This window comes from Camelus dromedarius, chromosome 19 (assembly GCF_036321535.1).
Source record: "Camelus dromedarius isolate mCamDro1 chromosome 19, mCamDro1.pat, whole genome shotgun sequence".
NCBI lineage: Eukaryota > Metazoa > Chordata > Mammalia > Artiodactyla > Camelidae > Camelus > Camelus dromedarius.
This window is the reverse complement of record NC_087454.1, coordinates 37,635,046-37,651,778: the sequence shown is the minus strand read 5'-3', so window position 1 is coordinate 37,651,778 and position 16,733 is coordinate 37,635,046. Positions and strand designations below refer to the sequence as shown.

Sequence of the window (16,733 nt, the reverse complement as noted above, 5' to 3'; positions counted from 1 at the left end):
AAAGGCAGTCATGTACATCAGACAAATGGCATTTTCATATTTTAAGTAATAGAAATGAAGCTAACTGCATGGTGCACGCACATTCTGAAAGAGCTACAAGAACCCAAACGGCGTCAACCAACAATGACAAGAACCCAAACGGGGTCAACCAACAATGGAAACCACAGCCAAGGGCCAAAATGATCAGAAAACCGTGGCCACCTCGAGGCCAACTTGCAAATATCTAAGAAATAATGATCCACAAGGAAACATCAAAAACTGTTTTAAAACTCTACACACATAGAACCACGAAGCCAGTGTAAAATCAACGTTCCAATGTTAACTGGAAAAAAGCGTCCCAAAGTGCCTAATAAATTCACGTAACTGACAGTTTCAATAACCAGTGAAATATTAAACTCCAATTCATGTCCAGCAAAAAGAATTTATAGTCAACAGTGACATAAAATAATTGAGAAGAAATTCAGATTTCAAACTACAAGGGATAAGAAACCAGTTTTAAACGTCAGGTTCAGGAAAACTATTTTAAAATAAATAAAAACAAGCCATTCAAAGTTACACGTACTTGTTTTCAGTGAGCCAGGCAGTAAGGCTACCAACCACACCTGCTTTCCTCAAAAACCCCCACTTCCTGAACATATCTGGACACTGAACAGCATGTGTTCTATTTCATGTGCAGTGGGGTCTTCACCTGTGACACAGAGGTGATCGGCTGGGTGCTCACCTTCGCTGCCATTCAGTACTCCTCTCATGAAAAGCAGCCTGTCGTGAGACAGATCCATGTGTTTCAAATCAAATAAAAAGTATCTGACTGTCCAAGGTTTTCAAAAAACATCAAGGTCAATTAGGAGCTGCTGTCGGACTTTGCACTGCAACGGCACAGAGACCCTTTGCGCGGGGGCCTGTCCGCCATCAGAGCTGACCTTCCCCCCCGGTCCACTCAGGAAGCACTAACAGAATCCGCCTAACCTCATCTGCTCACCTTTAAAGGGACACAAAGTTAAGTCAATCGATGCAGCAATCAGAGGTCCAAAACGGTCCCCATAGACAGCAACATCTTCCCATTTCTAATCCTTCCTAGAAATTTCAGATTTAAAAATCCAAGTTTTTTACACCTACACCCAAGAATGAAAAACAACAGTTTTTCCTTTTCGAATACTTCATGTTAGGCTTTCTGTTGTATGTCGTGAAGATTCAGAATCTACCATCCACTAGAAACCCAAAAATAGACGAAAAAAGCCAAAGTACCAAAGGATGGCCGGAGCCAGGAACAGAACACAGGAGTCCCACATTGGGTAACTGGCCCCATTTTCACCTTCTCCAAATTTTTATCCGATAAAATTACAACAACTTTGGCAAACCGAACAAAAGTAAAATGTAAAACAAAAAACTATACAAAGGAATTAATTAGCTCTTTTTCCGTACGTATTTCTCCATCAAAGCAAACATCATGCAATTTAGTTCTAACACTGCATCTCCTCCTAATGTAAAACTACATTTATTTTACGGAAGTAAATCAAAGTAAAGTCACTGCAGCTTTAATGAAGCCGAAGATGGGGAAACGCACACAAACACAGCACACTGGCCCTCGAAGCCAGGCCGACTCTAAAACGCGTGGGCCAGCAATCCAGCTGCTGCAACGTGAAACCAGGATGGCCTCGGCCCTCCGCTCCTGCTGCTTCCTTCTGCCTCGACTCCGGCAGCAGGGCCTGGCCTGCATTCAGCACCAGCTTATGAGACACATGCTAGTAACCTCTCCCTAACCCTTGCTTTGTCCTGAGTCTAAAAAGCATCACTAAACCTGTTTTAACACAATAGTTTTCAAATGCAAACCAAATAGTCTAACCAAAGGGAAGGAAATGTGCGTGTCCCTAAATTGCAAAAGGCTGGAAACTGGAAGGACTTCAGGGATCAGGGGGCACGACGTCAATAGCACCTGCACTCAGTGTCGTACCTGCCAGGATCAGGTGCCCTGTGAGAGAACCAGAAGGTGGGGACAGGTCTCCGCCAGGAAAGCAACTACAGTCTGTCACAGGAATGACTTTTCTGCCAGGCCTCCTCCAATGCTCTCTCACTCTGTCTGCCATGAATCCCCAACAGCTACAAACACCTGATCAAGTTTTATCTACAGTGTTTATTTAAAAAAGAAAAGGCATATCGTAACGTTTTTCACACTCTACACACCTCTATCCCAGGTTCTGATAAATGCCCCTGGAGGATTGTATCTTATCTGCCCACTGAGAATCACTGAACTAGAAAAACCAGTCACACAAGAAGCCAAACTTACTGTTCATCTTAGAAACTGTATCAACCCCTCGCTGCCATGATGGACAAATGTGGATATTAACATTCCCTTCAGTCAATCGTCCAATTTTATCCATAGTCTACATTTTAATGTGTATCTTTATCATGATGTACCTCAAATGACCTGGAGAATGAAACAGGAAGCAAATAAACAGATAAAGTAATAATTACAGTAAACAGACTAGAAGCAACCAGAGTAGTAGTAAAAACCAAACATGACTCCAGCACACTTGTTAGAAGTATTCATATATTTCCCATAAATTCCTGTTTCCTAAAATAAAAAGACCCAAAACAGATTTTTTTTAATTTGGAGCAAAACACATCCACCTAATTAACCCCAGATGTCTCCAACATACAGGCATTTGCTGCTCTGTATCCTAATACCACTGGAGAACACACATGCCAGGCACAGTACTAAGCACTCTGTATACTCTGTCTCACTGAAACCTCACAAAATCTGTCAAGTAGGGCCTGGGATTAGCCCCATTTTAAACTGCAGTACAGATTCAAAAAATCACACAGCTGGCTGTCGTCTGAACTGAATTTTGTGCTACTTATAAGCCAGTAAGTTAGCCTCTTACTGTTTAATGGATGCTAGCAGAAGACACAGACCCCTGCATTAGAAAAAAGGAACTTTATTACCCACATGACAGGAATCAACCAAAGAACCAGCATGGTCCAGGGAAAGAGTCCTCACGACCCTGCACTCTTGAAATACCCAGCAAGACGTGCAGGGACAGAAGAGACCCGTAGAGGAGGGTTTTCCCAACACGGATACGTGCTGGAGGGGAAAATCAAACTCAACGACACAACACCACAGCCTGGACCACTAACCAGTATTAATAAAACACATTTAGAAGTCTAACTTTGTCCCCTAAATTTAAAACTGTAATTGTGGAGATCACTGAGGCTCCTGGTAAAAATGTCAAGCCAAACATTTGTATTTATTTCCTTTACCCCCACAACAAAATTTAAATGACAATAACGGTATAAAAAAAGATATAAACCACAAAGGACAAACAAAGTGGTGGAAGAGAAAGGTCAACATGTTTCTGGAAAGTAGATCAAAGTGCATTAAATGATTTAGAAAAAAAGAGGAACCTATAACTCAATCACTAGAGAAAAGGACACTGAAAAGAAGAAAGCTGATATGACTGCAGAGAGCAGGAGAAAATCATGAATTAGAAGCACTGTATATAAAAGATCAAAGATATAAGTCAAGTAAGGAAAAAAAATCAAGTCACCATAGTAACAGTGGGCTCCTGGCTCTCAGATATAAGACCAGCATTTAGACAAAAATCACTCTGAAAGAAGATTGGAGGCTTCCTCTGAAATACTCAATTTGCAAGGGTCATCCAACAACCAATTTTTTTTTTAAAAACAGATCAAGTAAATAAGTATCTCATGCATCTGCATGTGCACATAAACCTCAATCTTCCAATCTACTTTTTAATAGCTCAATCTGAAACAAAAACAAACAGTCAAGGACCATTAAACACTCGAGGAAAACATTCAACATGAAAGACCATCCACAACTGATGAACTAAACAAAGGAATGAGAGGGGAACAGACAACTAAGGAAGCAGAGGAACACAATCAGCAAACTTTAACAGAAAAGAGAAGATGTATTCATGAAACAAAAACAGAAGCTGTAAAAAGGGGAACCAGAAAGGTCTGTTAGAAATTAAAGACAGGACATCAGAAACAACACAAATAACAAACGTTGGTGACGATGTGGAAGAAAGGAAACCCTTGTTCCCTGTTGGTGGAGATGCAAATTGCTGCAGCCGCTATGGAAAGCAGAATGGAAGTTTCTCAAAAAAACTGAAAATAGAACTACCACATGATCCAGCAATTCCACTCCTAGGTATATACCTAAACAATACAAAAACACTAATTTGAAAAGATACATGCACTTGATGTTCATAGCAGCATTATTTACAATTGCCAAGATACGGAAGCAACCTGAGCGTTCATCAACAGATGACTGGATAAAGGTGTGGTAATATATGCGCGATAGAATACTACTCATTCATAAAAAAGAATGAGATTTTGCCATTTGCAGCAACATGGATGGACTTGGAGGGCATTATGCTAAGTGAAATAAGTCAGACAGAGAGAGACAAATATTGTATGTGGAATCTAAAAAATACAACTAACCAGAGACTATAACAAAGCAGCAGCAGACTCACGGATATAGAGAATGAAAGAGAACAAACTAGTGGTTATCAGTGGGGCTGGGGCAGAGGGAGAAAATACAGGCGTGGGGGAGTGGGAGGCACAAATTACTGGGTGTAAGACAAGCTCAAGGATGTACTGTACAACACAGGGAATATAGCCAATATTTTATATTAATTGTAAATGGAAAGTAATCTTTAAAAATTGCGTAAAAATAAAAGATAAAATTAAAAATTAATAAACAAGCAAATAAAAAGAAATTAATGATAGGAGAGCAGAGAAAAAAAGAAATTTATGAAACAGTTGAAGAACTTTCCGAGAAAGTAAAACAAAAGACAAAGATTAAATGTCAGGGAAAAAAAAAAAGAATCGGACAAACCCAGGAGGTCCGAATTCTAACAAGCAAGAAATTATAAAGAAAGAGTAATAAAAAACAAAAAGGAGGAAATTATCAACTCAATAAAAAAAAAAAAAAAACTTTTCTAAACAGAAGAACCGAAGTCTTCAGATTAAAAGGGCCCACCAAGTTCCCATCCCAAAGAATGAAAAACCATTCAGACATCATTAGGAAATTTCACAAACCAGAGTGGGAGGTGGGAGGGCCAAACTACACAAAGTGAGACACGCAGAATCAGGGATCAGTCTTTTCAAGAGCAACTCTGGAAGCTAAAAGGTAATACAGTAATACGTTCAAAATCCTGAGGAGAAATTTCCAACCTTGAACTGTGTACCAAAGTTAACTCCACTCAAGAGCAGAACACATACTCGAAGAAATAATAGCTGAAAATGTCCTTAACTAAAGAAAAAAAACAGATGTTCAGTTCCAGGAAGCACAGAATTGTAAACAAGATGAACCCAAACAGGTCCACACCAAGACAGATCATAATTAAAATGGCAAAAATGAAGAAAACCATCTCATTTACAACTGCATCCAGAAGAATAAAATACCAAGGAGTAAATCTAACCAAGGAGGTAAAAGACCTGTACTTGGAAAACTGTAAGACATTGATGAAAGAAAGTGAAGACGGCACAAACAGATGGAAAGATATACCATGCTCACAGATGGGAAAAATGTCGCTAAAATGACTACAGTACCCAAGGCAATCTACAGTCAGTGCATTCTCTATCAAAATACCAACAGCATTTTTCACAGCACTAAAACAAATAATTCTAAAGTTTGTATGGAAACACTGAAGACCTGAAATAGCTAAAACAATCTTAAGAAAAAAGAACAAAGCTGATTTCAAGCTATACTATAAACCTACAGTAATCAAAACAGTCTGACACTGGTACAAAAGTAGATACATAGATCGATGGAACAGAACAGAAAGCCCAGAAATAAACTCACACTTATGTGGTCAGTTAATCTAAAACAAAGAAATTAAAAATGTATAATGGGGAAAAGACAGCCTCTTAACTAAACAGTGTTGGGAAAACTGGACAGCTACACGTAAAAGAATCAAACTGGACCACCCTCTCACACCATGCACAAAAATCAACTCAAAATGGATTAAAGACTTAAATGTAAGACTTGAATCCACAAAACTCTGAGAAGAAAACACAGGCAGTAGATTCTTTGACACTGGTCTTAGCAATAGTGTTTGTGTATGTCTCCTCAGGCAAGGGAAACAAAAGCAAAAATTAACAAATGTGACATGAAATTTAAAAGCTTTTGCACAGCAAAAGAAACTCAAGAAAACAAAAAGGTAGCTTACTAAATGGGAGAAGACATTTACTAACAACATATCTGATGAGGGGTAATATCCAAAGTATACAAAGAACTCATACAACTCAATATCAAAAAAACAAACCACCATATTAAAAAATGAACAAAGATCCTGAATAGACATTTTCCCAAAGAAGACATACAGTGGTCAACAAGCACATGAAAAGATGTTCAGCATCACCACTCATCAGGGAAATGCAAATCAAAACCATAGTGAGGTATCACCTCACACTTGTCAGAATAGCTACCACTAAAAAGACAGCAAATAACAAGTGCTGGTGAGGATGTGCAGAAAAGGGAGCCATTGTGCACCGCTGATAGGATTGGAAGTTGGTGCAGCCACTATGGAAAACAGTACAAAGGTTCCCCAATAAATTAGAAACAGAACTTCCATCATCCAGAAATTTCACTTCCAGGTATTTACCAGAAGAAAGCAAAAACTAATTTGAAAAGATATATGCATTCCAATGTTTATCGCAGCATTATTTACCTTAACCAAGACATGGAAGTAACATAAGTGTCCACTGATAGATGAATGAATAAAGATGTGGTATGTAAGCGTTATATATATTGTAAGTGTATATATATGTGTGTATATATACACACAATCGAATATTACTCAGTCATTTAAAAAATGAAATCTTGCCATTTGCAACAACACAGAGGGATATAGAGGGTATTATGCTAAGTGAAATAAATGAAACAGAGAAAAACTAACATGGTGTGATCTCATTTATACATAAAATCTAAAAAAAGAAAAGTAACAAACAAAATGAAAACAGACTCACCGACACAGAGAACAGGTGTTTGCCAAAAGGGAGAGGGCAGGAGGTGTGTGAAATAGGTAAAGGGGATTAAGAGCTACAGATACCCAGTTTATAACAAATAAGTCATGCAGATGTGAATAAGGAACATAGTCAATAATATGGTAATAATTTTGTATGGGTCAGATGGTTATGGGACATTGCGGTGATCATTTCATAATGTACACAAACGTCAACTCATTATACAGTACTCCTGAAACCAACATAACATTGTACATCAACTATACTACTTGTTAAAAAAAAGGAAAAATATCTCAAATCAGTAACTTAGATTTCTACCTTAAGAAACTAGATGGTCGAGTTTGCAGATACTGACTGGTATATATAAAAGATAAATAAGTTTATACCGTATAGCACAGGGAACTATATTCAGTATCTTGTAGTAGCTCACAGTGAAAAAGAACATGAAAACGAATATATGTGTTCATGTATGACTGAGCATTGTGCTGTACACCGGAAATGGAGACAACATTGTAAACTGACTATACTTCAATTAAAAAAAATTTTTTTTAATTTCTACTTGACATACTCACACACTCTAGAACAAAGAGTAAATCTTCAAAAAACACTTTTTCTGTATGACCTAATACCATAATTTCAACAACAGCAAAAAATAAATCAACTATTTTCAATACGAAAGGGCAAATTAACCACCTGGTACTAGCAATGATGCACTTCACTAAGGACCAGAGTTAAGAGCAAAGAGGAAAAAGCACGGGGTTTGGGTGAGCAGGTTCCGAGACTGGCACTTTCCTATTGCCCAGGTCTACGTTATTCAGAAACCTCAAAGGGCGCTCAGAACTTAAGAGAAAGTGTGGAGAGCCCCTTCCTAGCACAGGATAGACACTAAATGTCTACCCAGGGTTTATTTACTTCCCTCCCGCAAACTCCTTCCCCCGACTCAGTAAGACACACCGACTCTCGCTCCAGCAGGCACATCCACTTCTCAAACAGGACAATGTCTTTCACCTACTCCAGCTTCTACTTTTTTTACTTTGTTTGACCTCAGGTCACCCATTCTAACACCAAAATAGTCTCAACCAGTCCTACGACCACATGACTGCTCTAAGTTTTCCAAAATAGAATTTTCTATCTTCCCGCTGCGGCACAGATCCACCTGAAAGACATAAATTATATCTCCACCCACAATAATTATCCCTGCTAAATATGTGCCAGACATTTCTTCTTTTTTATATAATTACTATACATAACTCATTCAGATTTGCCTACAAAACTGTATCTTAAAACTATTCAGGGATTTTATTGACAACTGACTTCCAAATAACTACTACCACTTCTCTGTTTTCTTTAGAACATTATTAGCTTTCAATTTTGGGCCTGGAAGATTTGGGTTAAAGGTGAACTTTTATAAATTAAACTGTTTTGAGCTTTCATAAATCACATATTTAATAAAGCAACTCAGTGTGAAGCGTTGGTACTAAGGAGCCCCTTTCTGGTCATGGAAAAGGAAAGGTTCATTGCTGTGCAAGGCCAACAGCTATTTTTTCCAAGCTGGTACTTAGGAAAAAATGTAAAGAGAACAAACTCCACACACTAATACCAGCACGTAAGGCAGCAGGGAGGGACGAACAGTGATAACAATTGGAAATGGCTCTAAAAATATACTTACAGCCTCAAACTGCAAATGGCTATCCTTTAAGAAACTCTGAACTTTGTCCTTGGGTAAAATACTGAATCGAAATCGAAGGAGATCCATTTCTTGTTGAATGAACCAGCGCCTAAGATCTTCACTGAAATGGGGATAAGAAAATTACAAGCATAAATGAAAGGTCCAATGATTATTTTAAAAGTTCCCTGAAATTTCTATAGAGCAATATTCAAACATGAGCAAGAAGCCAACAGACAGAAGTTACAAGCACACAACCCTCTATCATGATAAATAGCGTGGATACACATCATGTGCCACAATCTCCCAGGGATGAGCAGAATATGGGGGAGAAAGGTGATATAAACATAAAAGTTAGAAGAATTAAATACAGAGTACTTCAAGCCTAGCCACATTATTATCAAATAACCTAAGAGAAAAGACTGCACTGCGTTTGGTGTAACTGCAAAGTAGTCATTTGCATTAGAAAACAGGGTATTCCTTCTGTCTAAGATGGTGCCACCAATGCCAAATAAACATCAAAGTTTTTAAAGGAAATTTATCTCTGAATGGATTATGATCAGGTCAACTTTGCAAAGTAAACTTTGCATACAGCTTTCTAGTTATAATTTCTGTAATTTTATAATGCTCTAGTATACCTCAATCGTTTAAAAGACAACATACAATATATTAATTTGAGACAGATACACAATGGGCATTATTACTGCTGTTATAAAACAATTATGCTACCGAATATAAAATATGATTTAGTGTTCTCTCCCCAAATAAAACACATTGTCAGCAATTCAGTTACTACACAAATTGCATAAAGTGCATATGCTTTTTTTTACAAAGGAAAACTCTAGGACCAAAGCTGATTAATAGTTTCTCAGTTATTAAATTGGGATAGCAAACAATTCAAGATTCCCATTTGATAAACCTATTAACAAAAGGAACAGAAAAAGAAACAGAAAAATAAGCATGTAAATTAGTCAAAATTAATGCAGAAAAAAAGAGTTTGAAAAAACAAAAGCTACTAACTCCTTCTTCCTCTGGGTGGCACTGTTGACCGACAAGAAACCGCTACTAAAGGAGAAGCCCTGACTCATGTCACTAGTCCACACATCTCAACTTCTAAAAGCCTGTACAGATTCAATTATGTGTTTGATACACTATTTCTCAAAAATAGTACCACTCTTTTTCTCAGAAAAAAAAAATATCAGAAGTCCTTCTTCCTAATGAAATCCCCTCCAATTTTAAATCCCAAATGAAGTCTTTCCCATAAAGTTAAAAATTTAGTGTTTGGGGGAGAGGGTCCGGCTCAGTGGTACAGTGTGTTCCTAGCATGCACGAGCTCCCAGTTCAATCCCTGGTCCCTCCATTAAATAAATAAAAACCTAATTACTACCCTTCCCATCAAAAAAATTCCCAGTAAATAAAAATAGAATCTGGATGATAAAATAAAGTTTAACATTTTTTAACTCCACATTATTAAAAAAAAAAATCGTGTTTCAACAGGCAAAATTCTGCAATAAGAAATGCTTTTGATATTTTTTTAGTTAACAAGTTGTTTCAAAAAATTCACTGCAACAGAGCTCAGTCCATGAACCACTGGTTTCTGATGTTATTCCGAGACTTCCTATGTTCAGTTAACTACAGGTCAGCCATCCTGTACAGTTTATAACCCAAGATAACCAGATTTGACCGAGAGAGTGACAAATGTGTACTCACGACTGGCAATAAGCTAGGCGCAAAATAAAGTGAGAAATGTGATCTCTTCTTCGCGGTTCATACTCATCTTCCATGTTTTCCTAAAAACGGGCACACGGACAAAATAAATGCATGAGAATGGTAAGAGGAGTAAAGAAACACCGAGTCAGCGGTGACCAATGGCAGAGTAAGTTTCAGTGACACAGATTTCCTAATTTGCTTCCCAGGATAAACATCACTTCACTGAGGTTCAGCCATCAGGCGAAGCTGAGAACTCAACGACAAACCTCCTGGGACTGGACCCCACTATTTCCTTCCTATCAGCTCCCCCTCTCTTACCTTTCCTTCCCATCCAGCCTACACCCAGGTACTCACCTCCCCCACTTCAACACCAAACCCTCAACTGCTTTCATTTCAACCATTTGGCAAAACCTAGATTCTAAATAAGTCCACAGCTACCGTCTGCAGTCCTGTTCCCAAAACGCTGAGAACATCTGGGGAAAACCCACAATTAAACGAATGTGGAGGATTAAAAATTCACAGCCTCTGACCTCCCCTGGACCTTTACCAACACCAAGGAGTCCTCATTCAAGGTCAACACCGTGAGAGCAAACATGCCCTGAGCACTCCTGAGGTACCAGGCCCTGTTACAAGCATCTTTAATCCATTAGCCCATGTAATCCTTTAAAAGCCCTATGAGGTGGGCACCACTATATCCCTACTTTAAAGGCGAGGAAACTGAGGCACAAGGAAGTCACATCATTTTGCCCAGGGTCACAGTGTGCGGAGCCGCACAGCTGGGATCTGACACGTGACCATCTCTTTCCCCACTTCTCAGAAGAGCAGTTTCAATCTTCGCTAGTTGGCCCACCACGCTCTCTGCCACACCGCCCTCCCCCCTCTCTCATCACAGGACTTTCCTTACAGAAAATAAAGGCCACCAGGCCGACCCGCTCAGCTCGAAGCTTCTGCAGCCACAGGTTGTACTGCCTTCCCTCCCACCTCCGTGGACATATCTCCCTCCCTCCTCCCACAGAAAGCCAGTCTCCACACCTAAAGCCTGCACCCGTCTGCTCTTGCCTGGTAAGGACCGTGATTTATCAAATCCCTCCAAGAATCTTTAAGCTCCCCTCCGCTTTCTCTTCTAGATCTTTCTGCTCAGCTGACACACATGTTCAAGTACTGCTGTCGTGTGTGTGTGTGTGTGTGTGTGTGTGTGTGTGTGTGTGTGTGTGTGTTATCTTCTCTTTCTCTCAAATTTTTCCATATTCAGACCTGTCTCCTCCCCTCCCTCACCCATCTTTTCAGCTGAACCTGTTAGAAGAGGATGCATTCCACGCCCACCGCTCTCCTCCAGACACCCTGCCCTGGCTCTGTCTCTACCCACAAGGTTCCACCCAGTTGATAAATCCAATGGATTCTATACAATTCGTCTTACAGGATCTACCTCAAGCTTCCGAAATTGTGTGATTAAGAGCACCGCCTTGAAGACAAGATGACCAGATTCAAATCTTGGCTCCACCTCTTACCACCTTATGAGCTTGGGCAGGCTACCTAGCTTAGCGACAATGCAGTGGCCTCGCCTATGAAACAGGCATGACGGCAGCACCGACCCCTCCTAAGACTGCTGTCCGGATTACACGGGCTACTGCGTGCAGTGCACTTGCAACGAACTGCGGGCCGTGGTAATCACACGAATGTTTGCTGCTGCTCTCCCTACGGTATCATTACTTACATCATTACCGTTATCCTCGAAGCTCCAGGCCTCCTTGGCTGCCCGGACACTACCATCCTGGCTGAGCTCCCACCTCTCAGGCAGTGTCCCTCAATCACCTTCCTCGACTCCCCCAGTCCCACCCCACTGGATATTGGTACTCCTCACAGCCTGTCCACCATCGCCTTCTCTTCTCGCTCAAATATCTCCGAGGGTGCTCTCCCCTACTCCTGCTGATTCCATCCTTCCTCCTGAATCCACACGCCAACTCCAGATGTCCCCAAGGCCAGACCTGTGCATACCTAGCTGTCCTCTAGACAGCTCCTCAAGCACCTTGAAGTCACGTCTACAACTAAACTCAGCATCTCCCTTCTGATGTGACTTGCTTCCCCTCCTGTAGGCATCATCGCCATCTTGCTAGCTGTCCTCACCAGAAACCCCGGTGTCTTCGGAACTCTTCTGTCTCCCTCCTCCCTGCAATCAGGCACTCAGATCTTTCAATTCTAACTTCCTACTATCTCTCAATCACTCCTCTTCCCTCCATTCAATTCACTCTCATCACTTCCAAGCTCCTAACTGGTTTTCCCTGCCAGACATGACCCTGTCAATCTGCTATAAACAGCCATCCTCCCAAAATAAAAATCTAATCACATTCACCAAGATTTGGTTCCAGCCCCACTTCCTCTGGGAGGCCCTCCCAAACCTCCCGAGTCTGAGCTGGCTCTCTGTGCTCTTGGCGTTGCTGGAGCACACACCTAGTACTGACCACCCTGTACTGCACAGGGCACAGCTGGCGATGTCTGGGGACACGGACTGGGTAGAAGCACCCTAAACACACCATGGAGTTATCAGGCTCCAAGTGTCGGCGGTCCGAGGTGGAGAAACCCTGCCACACTGCAGACATCTGACGGCATGTTAATCACCCCTCGCAGAGTGCGGGTGCTTTCAGGCACAGTCTTTTTTTAAGTCCTGTGCTGAATACAAGGCTTTTCCCACAACCGATACCCAGTACATGAATACGCACAACCCGGAGGGACATCTCTTTCCCTCTTACTCACTCTGTAGGAAAACTTGAGCTTCCGAAGCTCTGCTTCCAGCTTGCTCTGGTACTGCTCGGTTCCCTTCATATGGCTCACGCCCAGGTTCTCCACTGACTTCAGCACTGGGAAAAATGTCAAGAACAGACAAAAGAAAAAAAAAAAGTATAGATGCAAGATAATTTTAAAAAACTAAATCCAAGACAAATAAAATCTATGGATAGCAATTCCGTAATTACTTGTCTCAAAAGATGATATATGGAAGTTCTATTTTCTGCAATCATATTATATACATTATATGTTTATAAGAGGATAATTTCCATCCACGTGCAGAAAGTACCCGCATCCCACAGCATAACCTCACATCAGGGTCTCAACCAGAAGGGAGAGAGGGATGGGGGGATCATCACTGCTCTGCTGAACACCACCGCCCAGGGATGCGGAAGTGTGCCCACACCGGCACCCTGGCATGGAGCTGTATGTGAGGCCGTCTGCCTCACTGACTAAGCACAGACTCATCCAAAAAAGGCAGCCCTTCCTTTCCTGGAGAAGCAGAGAAGTCGCAACAGGGAAGCCACAGGGCCCTCCCATCACCCAAATGAGCCATCTTGACTACACGCAACACACTCTCCAAAGGCTCCTGGCGCCCTTGTCAGCCCTTCCTCAGGTGAATTCTTCTCCCATCAACATAAAGAGAGGTACTTTTAAAATTCAAGAATGAAAAGCTTCTAAAATGAATCTAGAACATAAACCCACAGGTACCTCCTTATTACGGTACTCAAATCAAACTAAGTCTCCTCCTCTTCCTGCCATCCCCAACTCTGCCAGCAGTTTCTAGCCACCAGATCACCACACAGGACCTGCAGCCACCCCCATTTACCCCCTCCCTCCTTACACCCAAGCGGTCATCAAATTCCATCCATTACCCCTTCTCAGTAACCCTTAAATCTCTCCCTTCCTATTGCTGCCACTGCCACTGCCTTAGTTCAGGCCCCTTCATCTCGCCTCTTAAGTGTCAGACCCAAGGGGGCGCTTTTCAATCATCATCATAACCTCTGTGAAGCATCTGACACTGCTAAGCTTCCCCAAACCCTTTCTCCTTTGCCTTCCCTCTTTCATTCAGCAAACAGCTACTGAGCCTGGCTCTCTGTACTAAAAGTTCTCACTCTGCTCCTCTAAGAACGATGAGCAGTATCTCACCTCTCCTTCTGATTTTCCCACCAGGATATCCCGGAACATGAACTCCGCAGTTTCAGGTCACACCTAACTTCTTTCTTTCTTCCACCAACACACAAAAAAAGGCCCACAGTACAACTGCCACACCCTTCTCACACCCCCATATTACACCATTAGCATGGCACAAAATGCCCTCAGTTAGCCATACTTCTCCATCTATCCTGAACTTGTCACTGTCCCCTCAAAAATGACAGTCTCTCTCATGCCTCCAAGTCTTAGCACAGGCCATTATCTAGAGTTGGAAAAACCCATCACTTCCTCTCTTTTGAGAAATTTCTACTCATCCTTCAAGGTCCATTTCAACTTCTCTTGAGAAGTCTCAGTCAGACTAGGTCAACCACCCCCACCTCTACGGCATTATTATTTGCCTCTACTAGAGCACTCAAAATACTAAATTATTATTTTGGACATCTGTCTCCATGTACTAGAATACAGCTTCAACAGAAATAAGAATTATATTACTCATCTCAAAATTCCTGCCACCTAGAATACAGTGGCATTCAATAAATAGGCACTGTACATTGAATAAATGAATGAATACCAAATCTCAATAGAAAACTCTGAATATGTATTTGTTAAATTAAGGAAATAAGTTATTCTAATTCATCCCCACAAAGTACGAAGTGAGGCTCTCGAAAACAGATAAATTCAAATTCAAATCACTCACATTTAACTCTATCGATAGCCAAGTTTTCAAACTCTATCAAAGATATGTTTTCAGAAGGGGGCTGCAAGTAAAACTGAAGGCTATGTGGGTAGCAAGCGTTCTTCTGGTTATCTACCAGCCTCGGTTTCCTCCGCTTTACTCCTGAAAACTCCATCTTATTACCTTGGAAGGAAGCACATCAAATGGTTAAAATGATGGAAAGTTGAGTTAAAAACAAAAAACAGACAAAAAATGCAAAAAATTACTCCACATCCACAGGAAAAAAAAAACTGAGTTTGAAGAGCATGCACAAAATGTTAACAGCAGTAACCCAGAGTGATGCCTTCTGTACTTTCCTGATTTGGAACAATACACCTGTTAACAACTGCGTGACGGGGGTGGGGAGAGGTGCGAGCTGGGGGAGACGCAGGTAGGGGTCCTAACTTCCAGCAACATCAATGTCAGGTGCCAACCCCCCTAGGTCTCCGCAGTCCCAAGAGCAACGATGAGATGTCCAAAAGGTTGCAATCCTGAGTTCGGACGAAACCGCGGTAGGTTCCGGCTAGACAGGAGACTTAGCGGACCGGGTCCACTGACTCGCTTTCTACTTTGAGAACCTGGGAAGCGGACAACTGCCTTCCAAGCCCCGCCTCCGGGAACTCTTCCGAGGGGCATCCAGGTTCCCGGTGACGACCCTTCCCGGCGGGGCCGTCTGTCAGCCCACCGGCGCCGGCGTCTCTGCCCGGACAAGCAACCGATACTGGACCAATACTGGGTACTGCGCCCGTCGCCCCAGACTGCCCTCCCTTTTTACAGGACTCGCAAGCCTTAAAGCCGGCATTACTGTGCGTCGCAAACCCGCGGGAGTTTCCGTACCTGCACCCGCACTGAACGAGGAAACACACACAAACACACACGAAGACTGCCCCTTTCCCGCTTGGCGGGAGAGTTCGTACGGGGCCGGAAGCGGAAGCAGCGCCCGCGGTGGGCGAGGCCTCGGAGGGCGGGCTTTGTGCTCCAGCTGCTTCCGCTTCCGGTCTCATGCGAGTCCTGTAAAAAGGGAGGGTTTCTGGTCGCCGCAAGGGGTTTCATCACTGCGCCAGGTTTAGGGAGTCTCCTACGAGTGTGCGTTTCTAGCTGCGCTTCCGTGCGTGCAGTCGCCTGCTTTGGACGGTTGACAGCTGGGTACTGGGAAGCTGGCGGCGAGCGTCCCCGCGCGCCGGAGCGGCCCGACGGGAAGTGGTCGGGCGCTGACAGAGACCCATCGGGTCGCCGGGTCGGGCGGTGGGCGGAGAGCGGGTGTCCCCCGGCCCTGTTACTGCGCCCGGCTCTATGCCAGGGGCTCTCCCTGTAGGGTAGGTCGTATTGCCCTCATCTTACAGATGAGCAACCCGGAGCTAGGTCTTGGCTATTCTGCCCATCTGCGTACGATGCGTTGTCTGTTTCTCTTGGATGAGGACAGAGTCTGTGTCCAGCAACGCCCCGTGCGCGGTGGACGCCCCGCAGAGTATCTGCAGGGAACTAAAATGAATGCGTGAATGCACGCATACGTGCACACAGAAATCGCTCCCAGTCTGCAGAAAGTAGATCAGGCTCTGGGCAGTACAGTCCTGCAGGTGGAAAGCGCTGGGGGAAAGTGGATCTGGGGCTGCGGACTGGTCTGGAGGGTTTTCCAGAACTAGGAGTAAACTTCACTTGTAGCCTCCAGGAGGCGCGTCTGGCTTACGAAAGTGGCCATGGGCCGCTCTAGTGAAG

The 16,733-nt window shown here is 42.6% G+C and overlaps 1 protein-coding gene across 2 annotated transcripts in view; it reads right to left on the bottom strand.

Moving 5' to 3' along the window:
• PRIM2 (DNA primase subunit 2) overlaps positions 1 to 15,950 on the bottom strand; it is a 213,767-nt gene extending 197,817 nt beyond the window's left edge. For both annotated transcript variants that reach the window (XR_010376928.1, XM_010987784.3), the window contains exons 1-5: positions 15,855 to 15,950; positions 15,000 to 15,161; positions 13,118 to 13,221; positions 10,367 to 10,446; positions 8,660 to 8,780 (exon numbers count right to left, since the gene is read on the bottom strand). Coding sequence is in view for 1 of the 2 variants with exons in the window: in XM_010987784.3 (XP_010986086.2) it covers positions 8,660 to 8,780; positions 10,367 to 10,446; positions 13,118 to 13,221; positions 15,000 to 15,153 (459 nt within the window). In the remaining variant the exon portion in view is untranslated. The remainder of the gene's footprint in view (positions 1 to 8,659; positions 8,781 to 10,366; positions 10,447 to 13,117; positions 13,222 to 14,999; positions 15,162 to 15,854) is intronic.
• Between the last annotated feature and the right edge of the window lie 783 nt (positions 15,951 to 16,733).